We start from the raw sequence: 22,305 nt of genomic DNA on the forward strand, positions 1-22,305 counted from the left end.
GTGGTGGGGTGCAGTGTGGTTGTGTGGTGGGGTGCGGTGTGGTTGTGTAGCGTGGTGCGGTGTGGTTGTGTAGTGTGGTGCGGTTGATTGTGCGGTGACGGTGATCCTCTTTCCACTCACGTGGGCCAGCCCTCAAAGGTGGAGACCGTGAAGAGGGTGAGCATGCCTGAGAGCACGTCGTCAAAGTTGAACTCGTTATTCTGCCACACACGCCGCTTCGTGAGCGGCTGGTTCACGTCGCCATCCTTGTACACAATGAAGTGGCCCCTGGGAAACAGCCCGGCCACGAGAGTCACGCTGCGACCGCGGCGCTGTGATTGCGGTGCAGGGCTTGGTTTGGATCGAGTTTGGTTCTGATCCCATCAGCGATGCTGCAGATCTCATCCCAATTCACCAACACTAGACTTGAGTTGTTGCGTAACATTAACAGATGTACGCAATATATTACAAATGATAACACTATATTACCAATAGCGTGTGTGCACGGAGTGTATGAGTGTCAGTGTAGTGTGTGATAACGTGGTGAGCAATAGTGTAGTGAGTGTGTGTCACTGTGGGCAGCAGTAGTGTAGCGATTAGCGCACTGCGCTACAAAACCAGGCGACCTGGGTTCGATTCCTGCTCACGGTCAACACCAGTGACGAACATTTGAACTGGTCTTGGGCATCCCCGAGGTCTACTCAGCCTCAAATGAGTACCTGGTGCAGTGTGTAAACATCGCTACTCGGGAGACAAGGGTGACGTGATGCTGGCCACCCACTCCCTCGTGTGCTGTGCTGGCCTTCATAGGTGCTCGCGAACAACTTTCCCCAAAAGTCTGTTGAGGCTATATGGGGGATCTTTGCCTCTGTTGTGTTCGGTGGAAAGTGTGTAAATGGAGTGTGAGCGCGGCGGGCAGTACAATTACCCTGAGTGTGGGGAAATCGCTGCATCAATTCTGCGTGGAGTGCGTGAGTGTGGTGAGTAGCGTCAGTATGGTGAGTGTGGTGAGTACCGTCAGTGTGGTGAGCAATGCGTAGTGCGCTGCGCTGCATGGTGACGTGCAACGTACTTGCAGTCGGCTGGCGTGTGCTTTGCTTCGTCCGTGCAGCTGTAGAAGGTTCCCTGGAAGCACAGAGTATGGAGGCGTCAAAGCAATGCACGAGTCACCATTGCACGCAGCCGGTGATCAGAATCAGAATCTTTACTTCGACTGGAGGAGGAATCCGATGAGCTACGAAGGTTTTTTTTTTACAGATGTCCAGCAGGGGCAGGTTACAAACAAATATCAGGGGCAGGTTACAAACAAATATCGATAGGCGTGCAAAATGGAGAAAAGGTAAGCAAGTTACTAGAAATAAACATACATAAAGTATATAAACAAAAACTCCACAAGTACATAAATTCCTGCCGATTTTTTAAACACTAAATGCAAGCTTGAGCAAGGCAGAAAAATAATAAAATAAACAGTCTCAGACCACACCAAGACAACACAAAGTCCCTCAATAAAATTGCACATTCAAATTTAACTATCGAAACACGGGTATGGATCAAAGTTACAGACTACATTTGCATATGTCGTTGTATCCAGCACCAATCTTCTGCTTCATATCCATGTAATAAAATAAGAGGCATGGCATCGTTAAACCGGCCTTCACTGCCGAGTTATGGCTGTTTATCCAGGTTATGTTGATTTCCTGCTTTCCATACTCGACGCATTGGGACCTACGGGGCACAATGCGCCACTTGACAAATATCAATCATCCCGAATATTCCCGGGACGATGGCGCCGCCTCGTGGCTGTTGACCCAAAGTGCCAGGGGTTTGGTTTGCGCGCCATACCCGTGCGGCTCTGCTCCCACCTCGTGGTCACATCGGGGATAGAAAACACTGCAGAAGCAACAACCTGGGTCATGCCCCCCTCATTCACTCTGAATAACCCCCACAAAAATCAAACCAAGTTTACAACATTAATGAACAAAAGCAGCATATTGATTGGTGATGCACAGGTGAAAAGCATGCCGCCTGTGCCAGGGTGAAAGGATCTCTTGAGTGGCACACCTCATCTATGTGCTATGAGGACAAGACATTGCCCAGCTCGTCACCTCATAGACGTATATATTTACCTTTCAAAGCCACAGTGTTCAACAAATGGGCTGACTATTGTTATTATTTGTGCTTGTGCACCGCTCCCAACGCAAACGCATCACCAAATAATTTGTCTAATTCACAGGTAGTTTTGCAAAAGCAACTTCCACGAGCCGTCCTCTAACACGACGCCTCTCACGGCATCGCTTCTGTAGCACAAAGAAAAATGTCAAAAAAATAATGCCGCAGTTATACGCGCGTTATCAGAGCACCACACCTTGAACAGCTGAACACCCACGCAGGCGAAGATGAACTGCAGCAGCGTCGTGACGATCATGATGTTGCCGATGGTGCGGATCGCGACGAACACGCACTGCACCACATGCTGCGGAGACACGGGGCTGGAGTCAAGGGCGCTGGAGCGGCGTGCGCCAAAGCACAGATGTGGTCAGCATCACACACACACACACACAGGTGTGTTTGTGTGTGGTCAGCAGCAACAACAATAACCGCCATTCTCCACTAAGTGGCGGTGACGTCATTACGACGCTTGTGCCAGGCCATGTGCACCTTGAGGCCACGTGAAGTGTCGAACGCCCGCTGGCAGGAGGTCACGGGGCAGACCCAAGTGCCACGGGTCGACTGACTGAGGTGACTGGCTGGTGCACCACCTGTGCCCCCTACTGTGCCAACCTGCTGTGCTTTAGCCACCCGGCGCTCCGCTCGTTGTTGTGAGCGTCGCTCCTCTGCCCTCCGTTGTTGTTGGAGGGCGACTGCCTCCAACTGCCCAGTAGCGTCCTTCATGAGCCTCCTCCACAGAGGCCGATCTTGACACCACTGGTACCAGTCATCGGCAAGTCCACTCAGCTCCATGTCCTCCTGTACCACGTCACTCCATCTCTTATCTAGCCCATGCCGCGCCTGTTTAGCCCCCTCTATCCGGCAGAACAAAAGCTGTTTAGGCATGCGGTGGCTAGGCATGCGGGCTACATGACCCAGCCAATGCAGCCTTACCTGCCGGAGGAGCACACCGATGGGACTTTGCCCAGATATTTCAAGTATTTGTGAGCTCCTTACACAATCCAGCCTGGTTAAACCCAGGATGGATCGTAGGCAGGCCAGCCTAAATGTTTCTAACCGGCGAAGATGCTCCATTAGGGGGGTCCACGTTTCGCAAGCATAGAGAAGGGAGGGAATGACCGTGGCCGAGAAGACCTGAAGCTTAGTGCGGAGCGACAGACCAGGTAGCTTTCACACAGCGTTACACAACCGATGAAAAGATATTGCCGCTCGACTGATTCGGAGTGAGACCTCTGCTGCTAAACTGGAGCCAGTCATAAGCACACTGCCCAGGTATGGGAAACTCTCCACTCTCTCCACTACTGCCCCACCACCGATTGGGAGATCTGGAGGTGGAGTGTCCGATGGTACAAAATACCCAGGCAGGTGCTTAATTTTAGTGGGGCTGATGGTAAGCCCCCACCTCTTAGTGGCACGCTCCAGTTTCAGCAGCAGCGTCTCCAACTCCTCCTCTGAATGAGCAGCTATTACCAAATCATCGGCATACATAACGTGGTTGACCAATAGGGAGCCATCCCTTGACCGCACCCGGGTATCAATCAGCCTCCCATTATATCTGTACCAAATGGAAATTCCCCCGGTACAGCTATTGAAGGTTTAACGAACTACTTGGTCAAGATAGATGTTAAATAATGTGGGAGCCAGAGGACATCCCTGTCGCACCCCAAGGTATACAGGGAATGGCTCCGACTCCTGGCCACGTAGTTTTACCCAGGCCCGTTCACCATCATGAAGGTCCTTAATGATTGTGAGCAGAGGGTCAGGGACTCTGAAAGCACGAAGAAAAACCCAGAGCCCAGGCCTACTGATGGTATCATAGGCCTTGACCAAGTCAATAAAGCAGAGATGTAGGTCTTGTTGGAATTCCATACACCTCTGCTGTAGCAGATGGACAGAAAATATGGCATCTGTGCAGGACCGCCCTTTCCTGAAACCGCATTGGGGCTCCGCAAGCCTCTCCTCAGCGTGCCTAGCAAGGCGATGTTGTCAGCAGCATCACACACACACACAGGTGACCACACACACACACACAGGTGACCACACACACAGGTGTGTGTGTGTGTGGTCAGCAGCATCACACGTGGTTCTTTCGTACAACAATGCCATCGAAGCTGCCATGGAACAGCTGCGGTACTCTTCTGGCTGCGTTACTCGTCTGGCTGTGTTACTCTTATGGCTGTGTTACTCTTCTGGCTGTGTTACTCTTCTGGCTGGGTTACTCTTCTGGCTGTGTTACTCTTCTGTCCGTGTTACTCTTCTGTCCATGTTACTCTTCTGGCTGCGTTACTCTTCTGGCTGCGTTACTCTTCTGGGTGTGTTACTCTTCTGGCTGTGTTACTCTTCTGGCTGTGTTACTCTTCTGGCTGTGTTACTCGTCTGGCTGTGTTACTCTTCTGGCTGTGTTACTCTTCTGGCTGTGTTACTCTTATGGCTGTGTTACTCTTCTGGCTGTGTTACTCGTCTGGCTGTGTTACTCTTCTGGCTGGGTTACTCGTCTGGCTGTGTTACTCTTCTGGCTGTGTTACTCTTCTGGCTGTGTTACTCTTCTGGCTGTGTTACTCTTCTGGCTGTGTTACTCTTCTGGCTGTGTTACTCTACTGGCCGCGTTACTCTTCTGGCTGTGTTACTCTTCTGGCTGTGTTACTCTTCTGGCTGTGTTACTCTTCTGGCTGTGTTACTCTACTGGCCGCGTTACTCTTCTGGCTGTGTTACTCGTCTGGCTGTGTTACTCTTCTGGCTGTGTTACTCTTCTGGCTGTGTTACTCTTCTGGCTGTGTTACTCTTCTGGCTGTGTTACTCTTCTGGCTGTGTTACTCTACTGGCTGTGTTACTCTTCTGGCTGTGTTACTCTTCTGGCTGTGTTACTCTACTGGCCGCGTTACTCTTCTGGCTGTGTTACTCTTCTGGCTGTGTTACTCTTCTGGCTGTGTTACTCTTCTGGCTGTGTTACTCTTCTGGCTGTGTTACTCTTCTGGCTGTGTTACTCGTCTGGCTGTGTTACTCTTCTGGCTGGGTTACTCGTCTGGCTGTGTTACTCTTCTGGCTGTGTTACTCTTCTGGCTGTGTTACTCTTCTGGCTGCATTACTCTTCTGGCTGCGTTACTCTTCTGGCTGTGTTACTCTTCTGGCTGCGTTACTCTTCTGGCTGGGTTACTCTTCTGGCTGTGTTACTCTTCTGGCTGCATTACTCTTCTGGCTGCGTTACTCTTCTGGCTGTGTTACTCTTCTGGCTGCGTTACTCTTCTGGCTGGGTTACTCTTCTGGCTGTGTTACTCTTCTGGCTGCGTTACTCTACTGGCTGCGTTACTCTTCTGGCTGTGTTACTCTTCTGGCCGTGTTACTCTTCTGGCCGCGTTACTCGTCTGGCCGTGTTACTCGTCTGGCTGTGTTACTCTACTGGCTGGGTTACTCTTCTGGCTGTGTTACTCATATGGCTAAGGAAGCATCATAGATGCTTGGTTTTCTTTTCCGTATCAAAACCTCATTCACGCCAAACAATTATCGCTGCTGCTGCACGGAGCACAAACTCGGAAGATGTTGAAATCCTGCTGCTGCTGTATCTGCACATGTTCTCGCTAACTGTCGGTCAGTCATCTCCTTGTTACTGTTCCCGTGAATTTATTTTGTCTGATTCCTTCACCCACATTGAGGACTCGATCTACCAGATTGAGTGTGTTGTTTCATCCACACTGTGATCAACTACCATACTGCAGGTCACAATAACTCACTCATCCACCATAACCACACCTCTGCCAGCAGCCACTCAGCCGGCTATAGATGCGGGCAAATTCAACAGCCACCTCACACAGTGGGGCTACTCAAAACATCGCAAAGACGCAGCGAGACTCGGGGTCTGGTCGTCAGCACAAAACGCCTTCCGTATGTACGACCCTAAAGAGTTGGGCACGTTTCATGCAGCCTGATGAAACGAGAACCACGACCCAGACTCCCGCTTCGTCGAAAAGGACGAGAACGGACAGCGTGAACTGCTTCATGAACAATTAGAGGCAATTTTCCCAAAAGGCAACACAGACCTGCAGTTGCTCAAATTTGACTTCTGATACCGGTCACCACTGCTGTGCAAACAGTGGCACAAAGCAGATGTCCAGAATAAACAACTCATTGAAGACCCAAACATCGCACAACCTGGCATTGACAATTCTCCTCGAAGAAATCAACTGCATACAGTGAGGGAAAAAAGTATTTGATCCCCTGCTGATTTTGTACGTTTGCCCACTGACAAAGAAATGATCAGTCTATAATTTTAATGGTAGGTTTATTTGAACAGTGAGAGACAGGATAACAACAAAAAAATCCAGAAAAAACGCATGTCAAAAATGTTTTAAATTGATTTACATTTTAATGAGGGAAATAAGTATTTGACCCCTCTGCAAAACATGACTTAGCCCTTGGTGGCAAAACCCTTGTTGGCAATCACAGAGGTCAGACGTTTCTTGTAGTTGGCCACCAGGTTTGCACACATCTCAGGAGGGATTTTGTCTCCAAGTCATTAAGGTTTCGAGGCTGACGTTTGGCAACTCGAACCTTCAGCTCCCTCCACAGATTTTCCATGGGATTAAGGTCTGGAGACTGGCTAGGCCACTCCAGGACCTTAATGTGCTTCTTCTTGAGCCACTCTGACTCACTCACACATCATACACTGACTCACTCACACATCATACACTGACTCACTCACACATCATGCACTGACTCACTCACACATCATACACTGACTCACTCACACATCATACACTGACTCACTCACACCATGCACTGACTCACTCACACATCATACACTGGCTCACTCACACATCATACACTGACTCACTCACACCATACACTGACTCACTCACACATCATACACTGACTCACTCACACATCATACACTGACTCACTCACACATCATACACTGATTCACTCACACATCATACACTGGCTCACTCACACATCATACACTGACTCACTCACACCATGCACTGACTCACTCACACATCATACACTGACTCACTCACACATCATACACTGACTCACTCACACATCATACATTGACTCACTCACACATCATACACTGACTCACTCACACATCATACCCTGGCTCACTCACACATCATGCACCGACTCACTCACACATCATGCACTGACTCACTCGCACATCATACACTGACTCACTCACACATCATACACTGACTCACTCACACATCATACACTTACTCACTCACACATCATACACTGACTCACTCACACATCATACCCTGGCTCACTCACACATCATGCACCGACTCACTCACACATCATGCACTGACTCACTCGCACATCATACACTGACTCACTCACACATCATACACTGACTCACTCACACATCATACACTTACTCACTCACACATCATACACTGACTCACTCACACATCATACCCTGGCTCACTCACACATCATGCACCGACTCACTCACACATCATGCACTGACTCACTCGCACATCATACACTGACTCACTCACACATCATACACTGACTCACTCACACATCATACACTTACTCACTCACACATCATACACTGACTCATCATGCGCTTACTCACTCACACATCATACACTCGCACACCCACTGACCCATTCACTCATCATACACAGGTTCACTCATCGTGTGCTGGCTCACTCACACATCATACACTCACCCTGCCGCTGACTCGCTCACACATCATACACCGACTCGCACATCATACACTGACTCTCACATCATACACTCACTAACGCTGCTGCTGACTCACTCACACATCATACACTGGGAGTGTCGTGCTGCCAGCTATGGCTGCAGTTTTTGTCGTCCGTGTTATATATGTCGTTTATTGTTAAATTTAAAATCACAGTTCCTATGATTTCTGTTGTTACATTGTTTTCTTAGCTTTATTTTGGTGATTCGAAAACATATGGTTAATCCAAATTGTCTTATGGTTGTTGTTGTTGGCTTGCACCACATTGATTTTTGCACACAGCGTTTAAATACTTTTTTTGTGTGGAATATTTGCTGGTTTATTCCAGAATGTTTCTGTTACGCGTTGTCGCTTTAAGATGTTCTCTGTTCAAATTTTGTTTGTTGCGGTTGCACCCGACTTAAGAGCCGCATGGCTCACAGGGCTATACCTAATAAATGAAACTTGAAACTTGAACTCCTTTGTTGCCTTGGCCGTGTGTTTTGGGTCAATGTCATGCTGGAATACCCATCCATGACCCATTTTCAATGCCCTGGCTGAGGAGGTTCTCACCCAAGATTTGACGGTACATGGCCCCGTCCATCGTCCCTTTGATTCGGTGAAGTTGTCCTGTCCCCTGAGCAGAAAAACACCCCCAAAGCATAATGTTTCCACCTCCATGTTTGACGGTGGGGATGGTGTTCTTGGGGTCATAGGCAGCATCCTCCTCCTCCAAACACGGCGAGTTGAGTTGATGCCAAAGAGCTCCATTTTGGTCTCATCTGACCACAACACTTTCACCCAGTTGTCCTCTGAATCATTCAGATGTTCATTGGCAAACTTCAGACAGGCATGTGTATGTGCTTTCTTGAGCAGAGGACCTTGTGGGCGCTGCAGGATTTCAGTCCTTCATGGCGTAGTGTGTTACCAATTGTTTTCTTGGTGACTATGGTCCCAGCTGCCTTGAGATCATTGACAAGATCCTCCCGTGTAGTTCTGGGCTGATTCCTCACCGTTCTCATGATCATTGCAACTCCACGAGGTGAGATCTTGCATGGAGCCCCAGGCCGAGGGACATTGACAGTTCTTTTGTATTTCTTCCATTTGCGAATAATCGCACCAACTGTTGTTACCTTCTCACCAAGCTGCTTGGCAATGGTCTGGTAGCCCATTCCAGCCTTGTGTAGGTCTACAATCTTGTCCCTGACATCCTTGGAGAGCTCTTTGTTCTTGGCCATGGTGGAGAGTTTGGAAACTGATTGATTGATTGCTTCTGTGGACAGGTGTCTTTTATGCAGGTAACAAGCTGAGATTAGGAGCACTCCCTTTAAGAGTGTGCTCCTAATCTCAGCCCATTACCTGTATAAAAAACACCTGGGAGCCAGAAATCTTTCTGATTGAGAGGGGGTCCAATACTTATTTCCCTCATTAAAATGCAAATCAATTTATAACATTTTTGACATGCGTTTTTTCTGGATTTTCTTGTTGTTATTCTGTCTCTCACTGTTCAAATAAACTTACCATTAAAATTATAGACTGATCATTTCTTTGTCAGTGGGCAAACGTACAAAATCAGCAGGGGATAAAATACTTTTTTTCCCTCACTGTAAAAACATCAACAGGCCGTTGTGCTCCTTTATAGATGCAAACTTAGAGACACAGCCACAGCAGTATGATTGTGGCCATACACCCCAAACCATGGACCAATAAAGTAAACCACATTATAGTCTGTTTTCATTCAATGGAAGAATGGTAAATCTTCACAAACTCACTCCTGAAGCCCGTTCATGGCAAGCAGACCTGGACATTGCTATATAGCTCCTGAACCATATTGCTGCCAAATTCAGAAATAGACTAGGCTCATTCAGCCACCCATCCATTCACTACCCCACTCCCTCACTTGCTCTACCAGGCACCCATATATTCACTCACTCTACCACTCAATCACCCACTCACTAACCCACTCACCACACTGCAGGTAACGACCCTTCTCTTTATGCTGCTTCCCTTGCACTGATCTACTTTGTAATTATTAAGTTTAAACCCCAGTGGGTTTTGCCTGGTAGCATGGGGATGCTTTAGTTGAATTTGTTTGTGTTTGGGTGATTTGTTTACCTTTCTTGTACTTTGCACTGCTATCGTGTTTGTAGTGTTTGTATTGTTTGTATTGTTTGTGGTGTTTGTAGTGTTTGTTGTTTTAACGTTATTACCCGCCCCTACTGGACAGTGGTGAAAAGAGCTTTATAACTCATCAGATTCCTCCAGTATAAGTCCAAATTCTGATCTAATTCTAGATTCCCTCCTCCCATCATCGTATTTTACGATAATTTGTCTCAATAAATAAATAAATATAATGGGCTTGATCGATTACAGCTTTGATGATGCTGTTTGTTGTTGGTTGCTTGACTTTTTTGGCCTTTTGGCCTGTGCTTAGAAACCTTGTGTTTACTTCTTTTAAATCAGGGTGATTGACGATCCAGCACTCAGTCAGTCACTCAGTAATTCACTCAGTCACTCACTGGTGGACGGTCACCTCCTTATCGCTCTTCTATCGTCACTACCACGGTTACCGTTCCCAACGCACCTTGAGGCCCTTGGCCCGGTTGATGGCGCGGAGTGGCCGCAGCACGCGCAGCACACGAAGAATCTTTACCACGGAGATGGCACTCGACCTGCGAGGAGATGCACACAAAGACAAAGCTCCCCCGTGTAGCCTACATAAGCTGTTGAGGAAAGTGCTGCTAGCGAGCAACACCTATGAAGGCCGGCACTGCACACGAGGGGGTGGGTAGCTAGCACCACACCCGACCGTCATTGTCTGCCCAGTGGCGATGTTTACACACTGCACAAGGTACTTGTTTAAGGTTGAGTCGACCTATGGGAGGCCTAGGATCAGTTTAGGTGCATGGGTAGGTGGCCTGGGTCATCCGAATGATAGATTAACTAAAAAACAAGTATGGGAATGAAGCAAAGAAAAAATTAGGGCAAAAACAACCGCAATACAGAAGAAATTACACATCGTACCAGGTACTCATTTGAGGCTGAGTCGACCTAGGGGAGGACCAGGACCTTTTTAAATAATCGTCAATGGTGTTGGCGAACTCGGGTCGCTGGGTTCGTAGTACAGCGCGCTAGCCATTGCATTACCGCTGTCCACATACACAGACGTATACATACGTGCACACACACGTGCTTCTCACTGAATGCCGAAGGAGATGAGAGAGACTCCCACCACCAGCAGGTCCAAGAGGTTGAAGTAGCTGCGGCAAAACGAGCCCTTGTGCACAAACGCGCCGTAGGCCGTCATCTGAGCCATGGGGAAGTGGGTGGGGGGCACAGCAAGTACTGGAATCAGAGTGACATTGATGGGGATGATGGTGAGGGTGGTTGTGGTGGAGGTGATGAGGTTAGCGGTGGTAGTGGCAGTTGCTTTTTCTGGTGAGGATTCAAAAAGCAAGTGGGTGAGCAGGTGGGTGGAAAGAAAGGTGGTTGTACAATTTGGTGAGTGGGTTGATCGGGAGGTGTATCGATGAGTGGGTAGGTGGGTGTGTGAAAGTTATTGGAAAGACTGGTGGATAGATAGGTGGGTGTCTGCAACTCCCTTCCCCGAGCAATCCTTGCTGTTGACTCCCTGTGCTGCCTCTTCTCCTCTTTCTAGTTATTATATACGTAAGTATGCTTTTTGTCCCATGTATCCATGTCCCTCTAATTTGTTTAGCAGCTTCAGATTAAGTTGCTCAAATGAGCATCGCAGCCATTGGTGGGAATTCCGTACTCATATGGTGGGAGTGAGTCTGCTCAGATAACAATCTCTGTTATCTGATGGATAGCCTCACTGAGTCTCAATACTTTTTCAGGAGGGTCCTTTCATGCAATGTTGCCAGTGTGTATAATCCAAATTGGGTAATTTTCAGGTATTTCTTTAGCATTAGGGTGACTGGCCAATACCAGTCACACTGTGACTGGTATTTCTTGAGCTATGGGAGGAAACCAGAGAACCCGGAGAAAACCCATGCAGAACAGGGAGAGAACAAATTCCACAGAGTCCGAGATCGAACTCAGGGCCTTATAGCTGCAAGGCACAAGTGTTCACTCTGCATCACCCTGCTGCCCATGATGGTGGTGATGGTGATCATGATCGCAGTGTTGTTGGTGATGGCAATGATTAGGGTTGCTGGCTGTTGTCACAAATAAATAAAAAAGCCATAAAAACATTGCGTGCTGTGCAGGTGAATCCACTCGTGCTGCATGCAAATGAGGCCTAGTGCAGGCGCGATGCTGGCGATAACATCAAACACTCTCAAGCCCTCTCGTGAGCCAGCCCTAATCATCCGTTTAATGAACGTTAAATTGGCGACTGTGTGGCGTGATGGGAGGGTGGGGGGCTGATGTGTTTTTTTTTCGAAAGCAACATCAAACGATGAGGTTTATCCACATCGAGGAAGACGCTTTGCTGTGTATTTGTCAGGCCGGGAGCGTGTGATGGGGAGGCAGGGGGTACATCAGGGCAAGGGCGGCGTCGTCTAAACCTCAGCTGTCACCACAACAATGTGAGTGATTACTTTGTGTTGTGTTTCATACAGTTTTCAACTAGGATCCATATCTAACAGAGATGGTCCTTGCCTATAAACATTTGGCAGGTCACCAGCATTGCTTTCAGGGAGCCTGACTCTGCTGATGAGACAATGAACGTCAAAACCGGTCCAGAATTTGACTGTGCTGAACCAATACTTCTGAAATAATGCACTTCTAGAAGGCCATGCGGCTAATGGATGTAAAAAAAATACTTATATTTTTTACGTACAGGGACATATCTGTGAAGGTGATGGATTGTCTGCGTATGTTTTTCTCCACAGCGACGTTCGTGATTATTTTGTGTTTTAGGCTTTAACCCTGAGATCAGCCAACCGCCAGCCACAGCATGGGCGACACGGGACCCAATAGCAGGAAAGAGTGAAGAAGCCAAATGCACACATGATGCCAGGGCATTTTACCTTGAGCATGATCTCTATGGTGAAGATGGTGGTGAAAGCATAATCAAAGTAGCCCAGGATCTGCAACCACATGAGACACACATAGGGACGCATTACTACACAAAACGGTATCAGCGTACTGTATGAATACGCGTCAGAAAACAAGCCAAAGTATGAAAACATTGTGTCGAACGCCACCATTCCACATCAATACAATGAACTAAGCATAAACAAACTGCACAATCAACCCTTGGATTATGTTACTGATTAAGAGCGGGTGATTATAACTGAGTAGATTTGGTCTTTACGATATTCTCTATAGCGCAGAGCGATCACGAAGGAAGACACAGTCTGCAGCAGTTTGAAAGGAAGAGCTGATAGTGCTGCTGTGTGTAATATCAAGTAATTTGCAGTTAATTAAAAAAATGTTGACCATGACGCCGGCACACAATGGCCTACTCTTTTAGAATTACATCATAGGATCTTTCACATCCATTGCCAGGCGGATCGCGGGTGATGTACTGAACAGTTATTACACGGCCAGTGCTAATGAACCAGGATGGCCAGCCACATTGAACTGCAAACCTCTGCAACTAGCGCTGAACCAGGCACCGCTGGGCCTCATTTCTAGTAGCCACCGCTAAAGCGTTTTCCATGTGGAACCTCGCATGCGGGTTGCAAGGCCTATGGGGTGCCTGTAAATTGCGTGTTTTCATTTGTTAAACACTTGCAACATCGTCAACTCGAGTATCACCAACCAAGGTCAATCCACTGGTGGATGAAGACCTCTGAAAGCTGCCACGACCTCTTCTCGCGATTCCGTGATGCAACTATCCATCGACCCAGCAGCTGCACACCAGTTGATTTCACTGCCCCATATCACTTCTTCATTCCTCTTCCTTTCCCTGAGAGATAGTCCCAACATCCAGCAAATCTTTCTCATTTTCTAAGCATGTCCTTTCAAGCATCCATTCTTATATCTTCCACGTTGATTTAAGGCTCACATGGCCACCATTTCCTCTACTGGCTGACTCATGCCCACTGGCAGGCCGGTGTGCGTCACCTCGCTCCACTGCCACTCGGGCTGCTCTTTGAACGCTTGAGATGACATGTGATCTACGGTCCTTTGTAAGCACCATATTAACGCAAACATTAATATTATTACTTAAATAATGACAGCAGGTTTTGCCTGTGAGTGTGACCTGAGTACAGGCAGAGTGCGAGGTTACATCCTTAAGTCTTGAGAGTGTAAATCTAAGCTAACTCGCAGAAGTAACCAGGAAATGCTCGTGTTGTATCGAGCGTGTGCACTTGCACGTGTGCGTGGGTGGGCTGTTGGCGGGGCGGGGGAGCGGTGGCACAGCGGTTAACACACTGTGTTCTTGACCCGGTGACCTGAGTTCGATTGCCGCTCACAGCCAACATCGGTAACGCATATCTGAACCCGTCTTGGGCCTCAGCTAGGTCGACTCAACCTTAAATGACGACCTGGTGCGATGTGCAAACATCAGTATTGGGGAGACAAAGGTGGCCAGGCATGGTTCTGTCATGGTGCTGGCCACCCAACCCGCTCTTGCACCGTGTTGGCCCTCACAGGTGCTCACTTACAGCACAACATTCTGCGAAGGCTTTACTGGGGATCCTTTGTCTTTGTGGGGAGTGTGCTTGCCCACCACATTCCCCAGCCGTAAAAAAACGTAAGTTGTTGCGGTTGCCCAGACAACGCTGCTATTATGGGACCCTTGTTTATTTACTGCTCTCCCCACAACCAAAACGGAATGCGTTTTAACCAACTGCTTTTTCCGGCAGCCTTGAACCTTGAGCCAGCGCTGGGCTCTGAGCAGGGACCGTCGTTGGGCCGTCTTGAGTCGGCCCTTTGCTGTATTGTGCCGCCAGAGTGACCGCAGCATGGCCCGTCTGTCACCCCAACCCTCACAGCCTTCTCAAGGCCTTCGCGAGGAAAGGCCCCCGTTGGGGCGGCCTAAACAAACTCACTTTACCTTGATGTAATTTATATTCATAATAAATAATTCTGCCTTTTTTATCATGATTATACAGATGGCACCTACCTCGTTGCGGAAAGAAGTTGAGCGGATTGGGTCCTCAGCCGCAAGCGAGACGCTGCTGAGCATGATGAAGACGAGGATGAGGTTGGTGAAGATGGTGTGGTTGATGATGTGGTGACACAGGATACGGAACCTGTACAAGCCACGGTGTCAGAAGCAGAAACAGACAACAAAAATAATTCACGTTGCGGACGATGCCAAGCACGAAACTGTGACAAAACTCCAACATTGTTAACATCTCGCGACTATTTATTTCACATTATTTAGATTTTTTAATGTATATAATTTTAAACATCTCACATTTCCCACAGTTGTTGACAGAGTTACCACCTGTCTGGATCAGTCTGGAAACTTGATGTCTGTGTTTGGGTGCCAGGAATCGATTTGTACCAAGATCTGGTACTAGTATCGCATTCAACTTCATCACAGGTACTGTATAGTTCGTATTAACCGAGGCTGACTCAGAAACATGTCCGGTTTTGGTTAGTGGAAAAGGTGGCAACTCGATTCATCCACCAGCCTCCCACTCACTCATCTTTCAGCGACATACCTCACCCTATCTGTCACCCAGGTGCCCCCTACTAACCCTTCTTATGCCCTCGCTCCCACCCAATCAGCCTGCTTCCCCAACCTGACCTGACCCCACCCCCCTCTCCCCCAACTCACTCACCATCCATCAATTGCCAGGCAGGTGGCAACCCAATGAATGCAGGTGGCAACCCGATGGATGAAGGTGGGGAGTAGGATGCATTGGTTAGTGGGTGGATTGGTGAATGGGCAGGTGGGGAGTCAGTGGGCAATCGAACCATAAACTCGCTAAAGGTTGGCATGAGCTGGATGGAGAGTTGGCTGGGTACGGAAGGATGAGTCAGGGCAGGTGGGCAAGCAGATGGATGAGTGAGCAGTTGAGTGACCGGGTGGATGAGGGGACAGGTGGGCGAGCGGGTGGATGAGTAAGCAAGTGGGTGAGCGGGTGGATGCGCAGGCAGGTGGGCAAGCAGATGAATGAGCAGGCAGGCGGGCAGGCAGGCGAGCGGGTGGATGAGTGAGCAGGCGGGCGACCGGATGGATGAGCGAGTGAGTGGGCGGGCAGGCATACGGGTTGGTGTGGCTGAAGAGGAAGAAAGCGGAGCTCTCGGGCATGGGCACCACTTTCTCCTTGATCTGCAGCTCAGAGAGACGGCGCGGACGCGGTCCCATCGGTACTTCGGGCTCACTCTCGTCGTCATCACCTGTGTCGTGGCGTCGCCACCGTGACAGACACACAGAGGCGAGCACACATGGTCACCGTCTCCGTGAGTCCGGGTGGAAAAGCCACGTCTCCGGCACTCCCCTCATGCAGCCCAAACGACGATGTGTGAACTTAATGCGGAGTAAGTCTTGACTTAAAGCTTTCGTGGCTGCAAGAATTCACATTCTTTGGGTATTTCGGTAAAGCCACATAGATAGAAACATAATAAAAAATATCACGACGTTTCGATCGCAACACAAGCCGGTGAAAGGTCAAGGAATCTTTAACGTCCACTGTGAAGCAGATGCTGCATTCGCTTAATGCACACCACAGCATTAACCAGGGTGGCCTGCGGGAATTGAACAACGGACCACTGCAAAATGCAGTGATTGTGCTACTCCTGAGTCAGGTCACTACCCCAGTGTCCATTTGTATACCACGCTTGACGATGCATTGCTTCAGTGGGGCTTTTACTTACATTTAATGTATCAGCAATAAGATGTGTTTTTATTGGCTGATTTAATCGCCTATTTGTCTTGTTTTATAGTGACTATAAATTGCATTTGGATAGTTAAGTGCTCTGCTAGGTCTCGGCTATCTTAATGGGATGGTCGCCATTTTCATAGAAAAAGTCAGCGGTGGAAATACCACAGTCCTATAGCGGGGGCGAGTCTATCCAGTGTGTGAACCATGCCTTTGACGTCTGTGTGGTCCCATACATCCACACAAGTGCTGGGCATTGCCAATTTATGATACCAGTTTTGAGGTATGATTGGAAATTCCACATTTATATGGTGGAGATTCACCAATTCAGAAGACATCTGTTAATGTAACACAAACGCATGTTTGTGCTCAATTTGTCGACCAAGGACAGATGATGATGGGCCGAGTCAGCCTTGAATCAGGATTTGAATTTGCAACTTTTCGGAGGAAGGGGCACTTTGATCACAGGAACAAAAGAGTCAGGAGCAGATTTACACGTTGACTACGAGACATAAATGCGGAGAATTTGTAAACCTCGTGTCGTCTCCGACAGAGCTGCTCTGTTCAGTTTCCCTCTCACGGGAGAGAGCAGACAAATGTATCCCGAACGCCGCACTAACACTGGAAGGCTTCCAACTTAGAGTGTGGGCCTCTGTTAGTCTTCAGACAAAGTAATGCGACGGTAATCCCAGTCTCAGCCCTGGGACCTCAACAAATTTCTTGGCAAAACAAGTGACACATGGCGCCTTTTCTTCTTGGCTAAACTCAGAGAGGGCATCATGACAATAGCACGCAAGCGGTTGATCATCAGACGGCATCGTGGCCAGGAGCTGTTTTTTCCGATTAAACAAAACTAAACTTTCATGCTTTTATATTTTGATGTATTGTGTCATTGTCAAGTCAAAATGCGACAAGGTAGGGCAGTGAAAACACTTGTGCCTCACAGTAAGTAGGCCCTGGGTTCGACAAGGAAACCTTTCTGTGTGGAATTTATATGTTCTCCCCCTGTTCTGTATAGGTTTCCACTGCCTTTCTCTGGTATTCTCCCATGAACAAAGGCAAAGACACACACGTATCCATAAACACAGGAAAATATAGACAAACACAAAAATATCTTGTATCGCCTTAACGGACTTTCTGGGCAAGTGTTTTTAGCGAGCACTGTGGAAGGCACACGAGGGGGTGGGTGGCCAGGTACATCGCCTTTGTCTCGCTAGTGGTTATGTTTACACACCTTACCAAGTACTCATTTGAGGCTGAGGCAAAGTAGGGGAGGCCCAGGACTGGTTAAGATAATCGTCACTGAGTAGGAATTTAACTCTTGTTGCCGGGTTCGTAACACAAAACGCTAACCGATACACCACCACTGTCCACTGCTACACACACACACAAATATAGATACAGACAAAAAGACAAACATAGGGAGACACACAAAGACACATTTTGTCCCTAGGCAGCTGGCTAGGGACAGCGAGCGACGTCCGGATGCCTCGCCACGAAGCGCACCTGGGTACTCGCTGGGAGGGTATGGGTCCTTCTCCTTGTCATCCTCTCCATCTGGGTCATCCAGAGGAATCTTCCAAACAGAAACGCACACTGACTTAAAACTTTCATGACTGCAGGAATTCATATTCTTGGTTCTTTCGATAAAGTCACGAAGATAGAAAATAAAATAAAAGATAATTAAATTAAATTAAATACAAATTTAAAATTAAAATACATTGAAAATTTGAAAAGTAAAAAAACCCACAATGTTTCCATAACAAAACAAGCGGTCTTTTATTTGTATTTTATTTTCTATCTACATGACTTTACCGAAAGAACCAAAAATAGAAACGCACACGTAGATACAATCAGTGATGTTAGCCGTGCATGGGAGTCAAACTCAGGGGCATCTCAGCATGCATTACACTCGATAAGCGACTTACATCACATCTCATCTAAAACATTTAAAAGGAGCATGAGCTGTCCGGGGTGAGTGACACTCACACACCATGCTTACCTTGGTGGTGCTGTCCGGGGTGATGGCCTTCAGCTCCATGATCTCCTCGGTTCCGTTGGCCTCCCGTGACTCCTCCTTGGGCTTCTTCTCGGGACTACCGCTTCTGGGCAGACAGGGCTCTCGTGACACCCGACACTCCCGCGCCCTCCCCCTCCATGCATGCCGGCTTTTACACACAAGCCCAGGATTTCCATTCCAAACTCTCTCTCGTGGAGTAATCCATAGTGTGGCCGCCTCTTCCAGACAGCAAACCCAAAAACACTCTATCCCTATCAAGACTGTGCAGCTCGCTGTAACAGAGTTCTACACAACTACACCAGTACCAGAATCTCAGGACAAATAAATTCCTGCCACCAACACAGATGCCAATCCCGGACTGACTGTGTCGAACCCGAACGGCCGACAACTTTTGTAAAACAACCCTACATCTAACCCTAACCCTTATGGCAGAGGACTTTGTGTACTTGGGCCAGGTGTGGAAAGGAGCAGTATATACGCTGGTATGCCATACTCGCACTTTCACAACGGTTCCTATTCCCACATCACGATGTTTCCACAGAGGGAACCGGCAGTGAACTCGGACTGCCAAACCAACAGGTTTCATAGTGGCCCCCCGTACCTGGCGATCTTCTTCCTCTCCTTCTCCTCCTCCGCCTCACGCTGAGCTGACGTAAGGCTCTCCGCGTCCGCCAGGTTGTCCACGGCGATGGCCAAGAACACATTGAGCAGAATGTCTGCACGCCGCGTCGCAGCGTCGCTCAGAAAAAAAACACGCGTTGACCTTCCTGATATTGCAGCTCAAATATTTTTCTGCTCCTGTGGAGTCTTAACCAGGGCTCGGCTGAAGAGGTCACACTGCCTTTTTAGTGAACCCATCATTTAATTCCGCGCATCCGTGTTTCTGCGGGCGGGCGGCGGGTTTACGAACTCGTCCCTCTGTAACGTCCCGTGCAGACTCGTTAGAGACCTGTCGCGGGTCTCCAAGCTTTGGGGATAAGTGGTGCCCATCAGAGGGATTCACCAATGGGTGCAGTCGCCTGGATAGCGATGGCCGCTTTTCGGATATTAACGCCGAGCAGCAGGCTCACGCCTTCACTGAACTGCACCGATCGATCAAAGTTTCTACTCAAATGAGCAATGAGGTGGTGCTCATCTCCTGTTTACAACCAGTGGTGGAAATTGCACATTCCTATGGCAGGGGTGAGTCTATGCATCAGACAGCCACTATTGACTTCTCCACAAAGAGTTGCTTGTTTTTTCAACCCCAGAGGTTCTGCGGATTCCTCCCAAACATCCCAATGCTGAAAAATTCCCTGAAAATGACTCACTTGGGATTAAACACGGCAGAAACATTGCACCCAACTGCAAAAAAACCTGGCAGGATTCTCCTGCAAAGGAGTCTTGAGGCCTTCCTGGGGGTGAGGCAGGATACAGTTCCCGCAGATGAAGAGGATGATGAAGTAGATGCAGACGAGCATCCCTGGGAAGGAAGGACCCCCATACGCCCTGATGCCATCATACATCACAGAGTTCCAATCCTCTCCAGTGAGGATCTGAGAAGGTGAGGAGGTGGGTGAGTTGCAGAGGAGGAGAGAGAGGGTGGAGGGAGGGCGGTTACTCACCAATGCGCACACCCGCACGCATATGCATCGGTGCACAAATCCACAGGGACACACACATAGATGTCCATGTACAATGATCCACATATGCACATATAGTTCAAGACAAATATTCCCTATATAGTCTTTAACAGGCCATTCGGGCCTATGAAAGCCGGCACAGCACATGAGGGGGCAGTGCGGCCAGTGCCACGCCCGGCTGCCTTTGTCTCCCCAGTGCTAATTTTTACACACCGCACCAAGTACTAATTTAAGGCTGAGTCGACCCCAGGGAAGCCCAGGACCGGTTCACTACATTATACTGCTCCCCACACTCACATACACAGATATAAACGTGCACAAACACACCCAAAGACATCCACACGCACGGGCACAGGCACACACACATGCACTTGGAAGGAAATTCTGGCAGGCCAAAAATGTTTTCCATTCTTACCAATGTTTTATTTAATAACGAGTCTGGCTCTATTGATAACACAGAAAACCAAATAAATCAAGCACACCTCCAAAACGAAATCCTTCTTAAGACTGGTTAGACCAGAGAACAGTGATGTTAGCAAGCACCTATTAAGGTCGGCATGGGTACTTCTCTGGATGGTGTGACCCCAGTGTTGATGTTAAGTAATCACACCGTAATACCACTTACAGATTTTAGGCTGAGTCAACATAGGAAATACCAGTGGCCATCATAGCTAGGAATGTAACTTAAATGTTCACACACACTCACATAAACATGCATAGACTTCCTCACATTCACAACAACAGCAGCCATTCGCCACTAAGTGGTGGTGACATCACCATGGCGCTTGTACCAGGCTCGGTGCACTTTGAGGCCACGTAAAATATCGAAGGCCCGCTGGCAGCAGGCAGTCACGGGACAGACCCAGGTCCCATGGGTTGACTGACTGAGATGACTGGCAGATGCATCAACTGTGCTCTCCACTGTTGCAACTCTCTGTGATTTATCAGCCCGGCATTCCGCTCATTATTGTGAGCATTGCTCCTCTGTCCTCTGTTGTTGCCGGAGGGCAACTGCCTCCAACTCCCCAACAGCATCTTTCATGAACCTCCTCCACTGAGGCCATTCGTGACACCGCTCGCGCCAGTCATCAGCAAGTCTACTCAGCTCCACATCCTGCTGTACCCACATCAGCCCATCTCTTCTCTGCCCGTGCTGCACCCGTTTAGCTCCCTGCATCTGACTAACCATGACACTCATCCGCTTACAGCCATTCACTTACCCACTCACTCTCACACTCACTGACCCACTCACTCTCACACTCACTCACTCACTGACCCACTCATTATCACGCACCTGGAAGACGGTGAGCAGCGCGGTGGGGAAGTTGTCGAAGGACGAGCGACGGACCTGCGTCTCGTCGAAGTTGAACTTGCCCCCGAAGAGCTGCATCCCGAGCAGCGAGAAAATGATGATGAAGAGGAAGAGCAGCAGGAGCAGTGACGCGATGGATCGCATCGAGTTGAGCAGCGATGCCACCAGGTTACTCAGAGAGTTCCAGTACCTGGGCCGGGCAAGAGGGCACAGGCAGAGTGATAGGAACAGGGTTAGGATGAGGGTTGAGGTTAAGGTTACGGTGATTGTTACGTTTCGGTGCTAGGGAAGGTATTCACTGTGTGCACGCCAACGCTCATCAAGAACGAATCTTTTCAGTTGCGTGTGACGCCAAGAACACGCATCCTGAGGCGCTCAGTCAGAGTGGCATCGAGCGAGCGTCGAGCGAGCGTCGGTGCAGGACGGCGCGTGACGGCGCTTCACCTCGTGGCCTTGAAGATCCGCAGCAGCCTGACGCATCGGAGCACGGAGATACCCAGCGGGGACATCACCTTGAGCTCGACGAGGATCGTCTCCACGATGCCGCCACATACCACGAAGCAGTCAAAACGGTTGAAGAGCGACACAAAGTAGGCCTGCAGGCCCAGGCTGTAGATCTTCACGAGCATCTCCAGGGTGAAGAGCGCCAGCAGAACCTTGTTGGCCGTGTCTGTGCGCAAGCCGCAAAGGGGCCAGACACGAATAATAACAAAGCACAAGGAAGGAAAAAAATCGTGCACGGATTACAGATTGACTTGCCACGT

At 48.8% G+C, this 22,305-nt stretch overlaps 1 protein-coding gene across 13 annotated transcripts in view; it reads right to left on the bottom strand.

Annotated features, from left to right (window-relative positions):
• Nucleotides 1-22,305, bottom strand: part of LOC116942266 (voltage-dependent L-type calcium channel subunit alpha-1D) — a 217,346-nt gene that overhangs the window by 81,600 nt on the left and 113,441 nt on the right. For 12 of the 13 annotated variants that reach the window (XM_076066964.1, XM_076066960.1, XM_032953962.2 and 9 more), the window contains 14 exons: nt 21,986-22,211; nt 21,524-21,731; nt 20,022-20,142; nt 19,209-19,323; nt 18,590-18,692; nt 18,094-18,163; nt 15,973-16,105; nt 14,877-15,006; nt 12,829-12,888; nt 11,035-11,141; nt 10,419-10,506; nt 2,345-2,452; nt 1,052-1,104; nt 121-267 (listed from right to left, as the gene is read on the bottom strand). In XM_076066964.1, coding sequence (XP_075923079.1) covers nt 121-267; nt 1,052-1,104; nt 2,345-2,452; nt 10,419-10,506; nt 11,035-11,141; nt 12,829-12,888; nt 14,877-15,006; nt 15,973-16,105; nt 18,094-18,163; nt 18,590-18,692; nt 19,209-19,323; nt 20,022-20,142; nt 21,524-21,731; nt 21,986-22,211 — 1,669 coding nt within the window. The remainder of the gene's footprint in view (nt 1-120; nt 268-1,051; nt 1,105-2,344; nt 2,453-10,418; nt 10,507-11,034; nt 11,142-12,828; nt 12,889-14,876; nt 15,007-15,972; nt 16,106-18,093; nt 18,164-18,589; nt 18,693-19,208; nt 19,324-20,021; nt 20,143-21,523; nt 21,732-21,985; nt 22,212-22,305) is intronic. The other variant, XM_076066961.1, reaches the window with a different exon arrangement.

This window comes from Petromyzon marinus, chromosome 14 (assembly GCF_048934315.1).
Source record: "Petromyzon marinus isolate PM22_M1 ecotype Great Lakes invasive population chromosome 14, UKy_Petmar_22M1.pri1.0, whole genome shotgun sequence".
NCBI classification, from domain to species: Eukaryota; Metazoa; Chordata; class Hyperoartia; order Petromyzontiformes; family Petromyzontidae; genus Petromyzon; species Petromyzon marinus.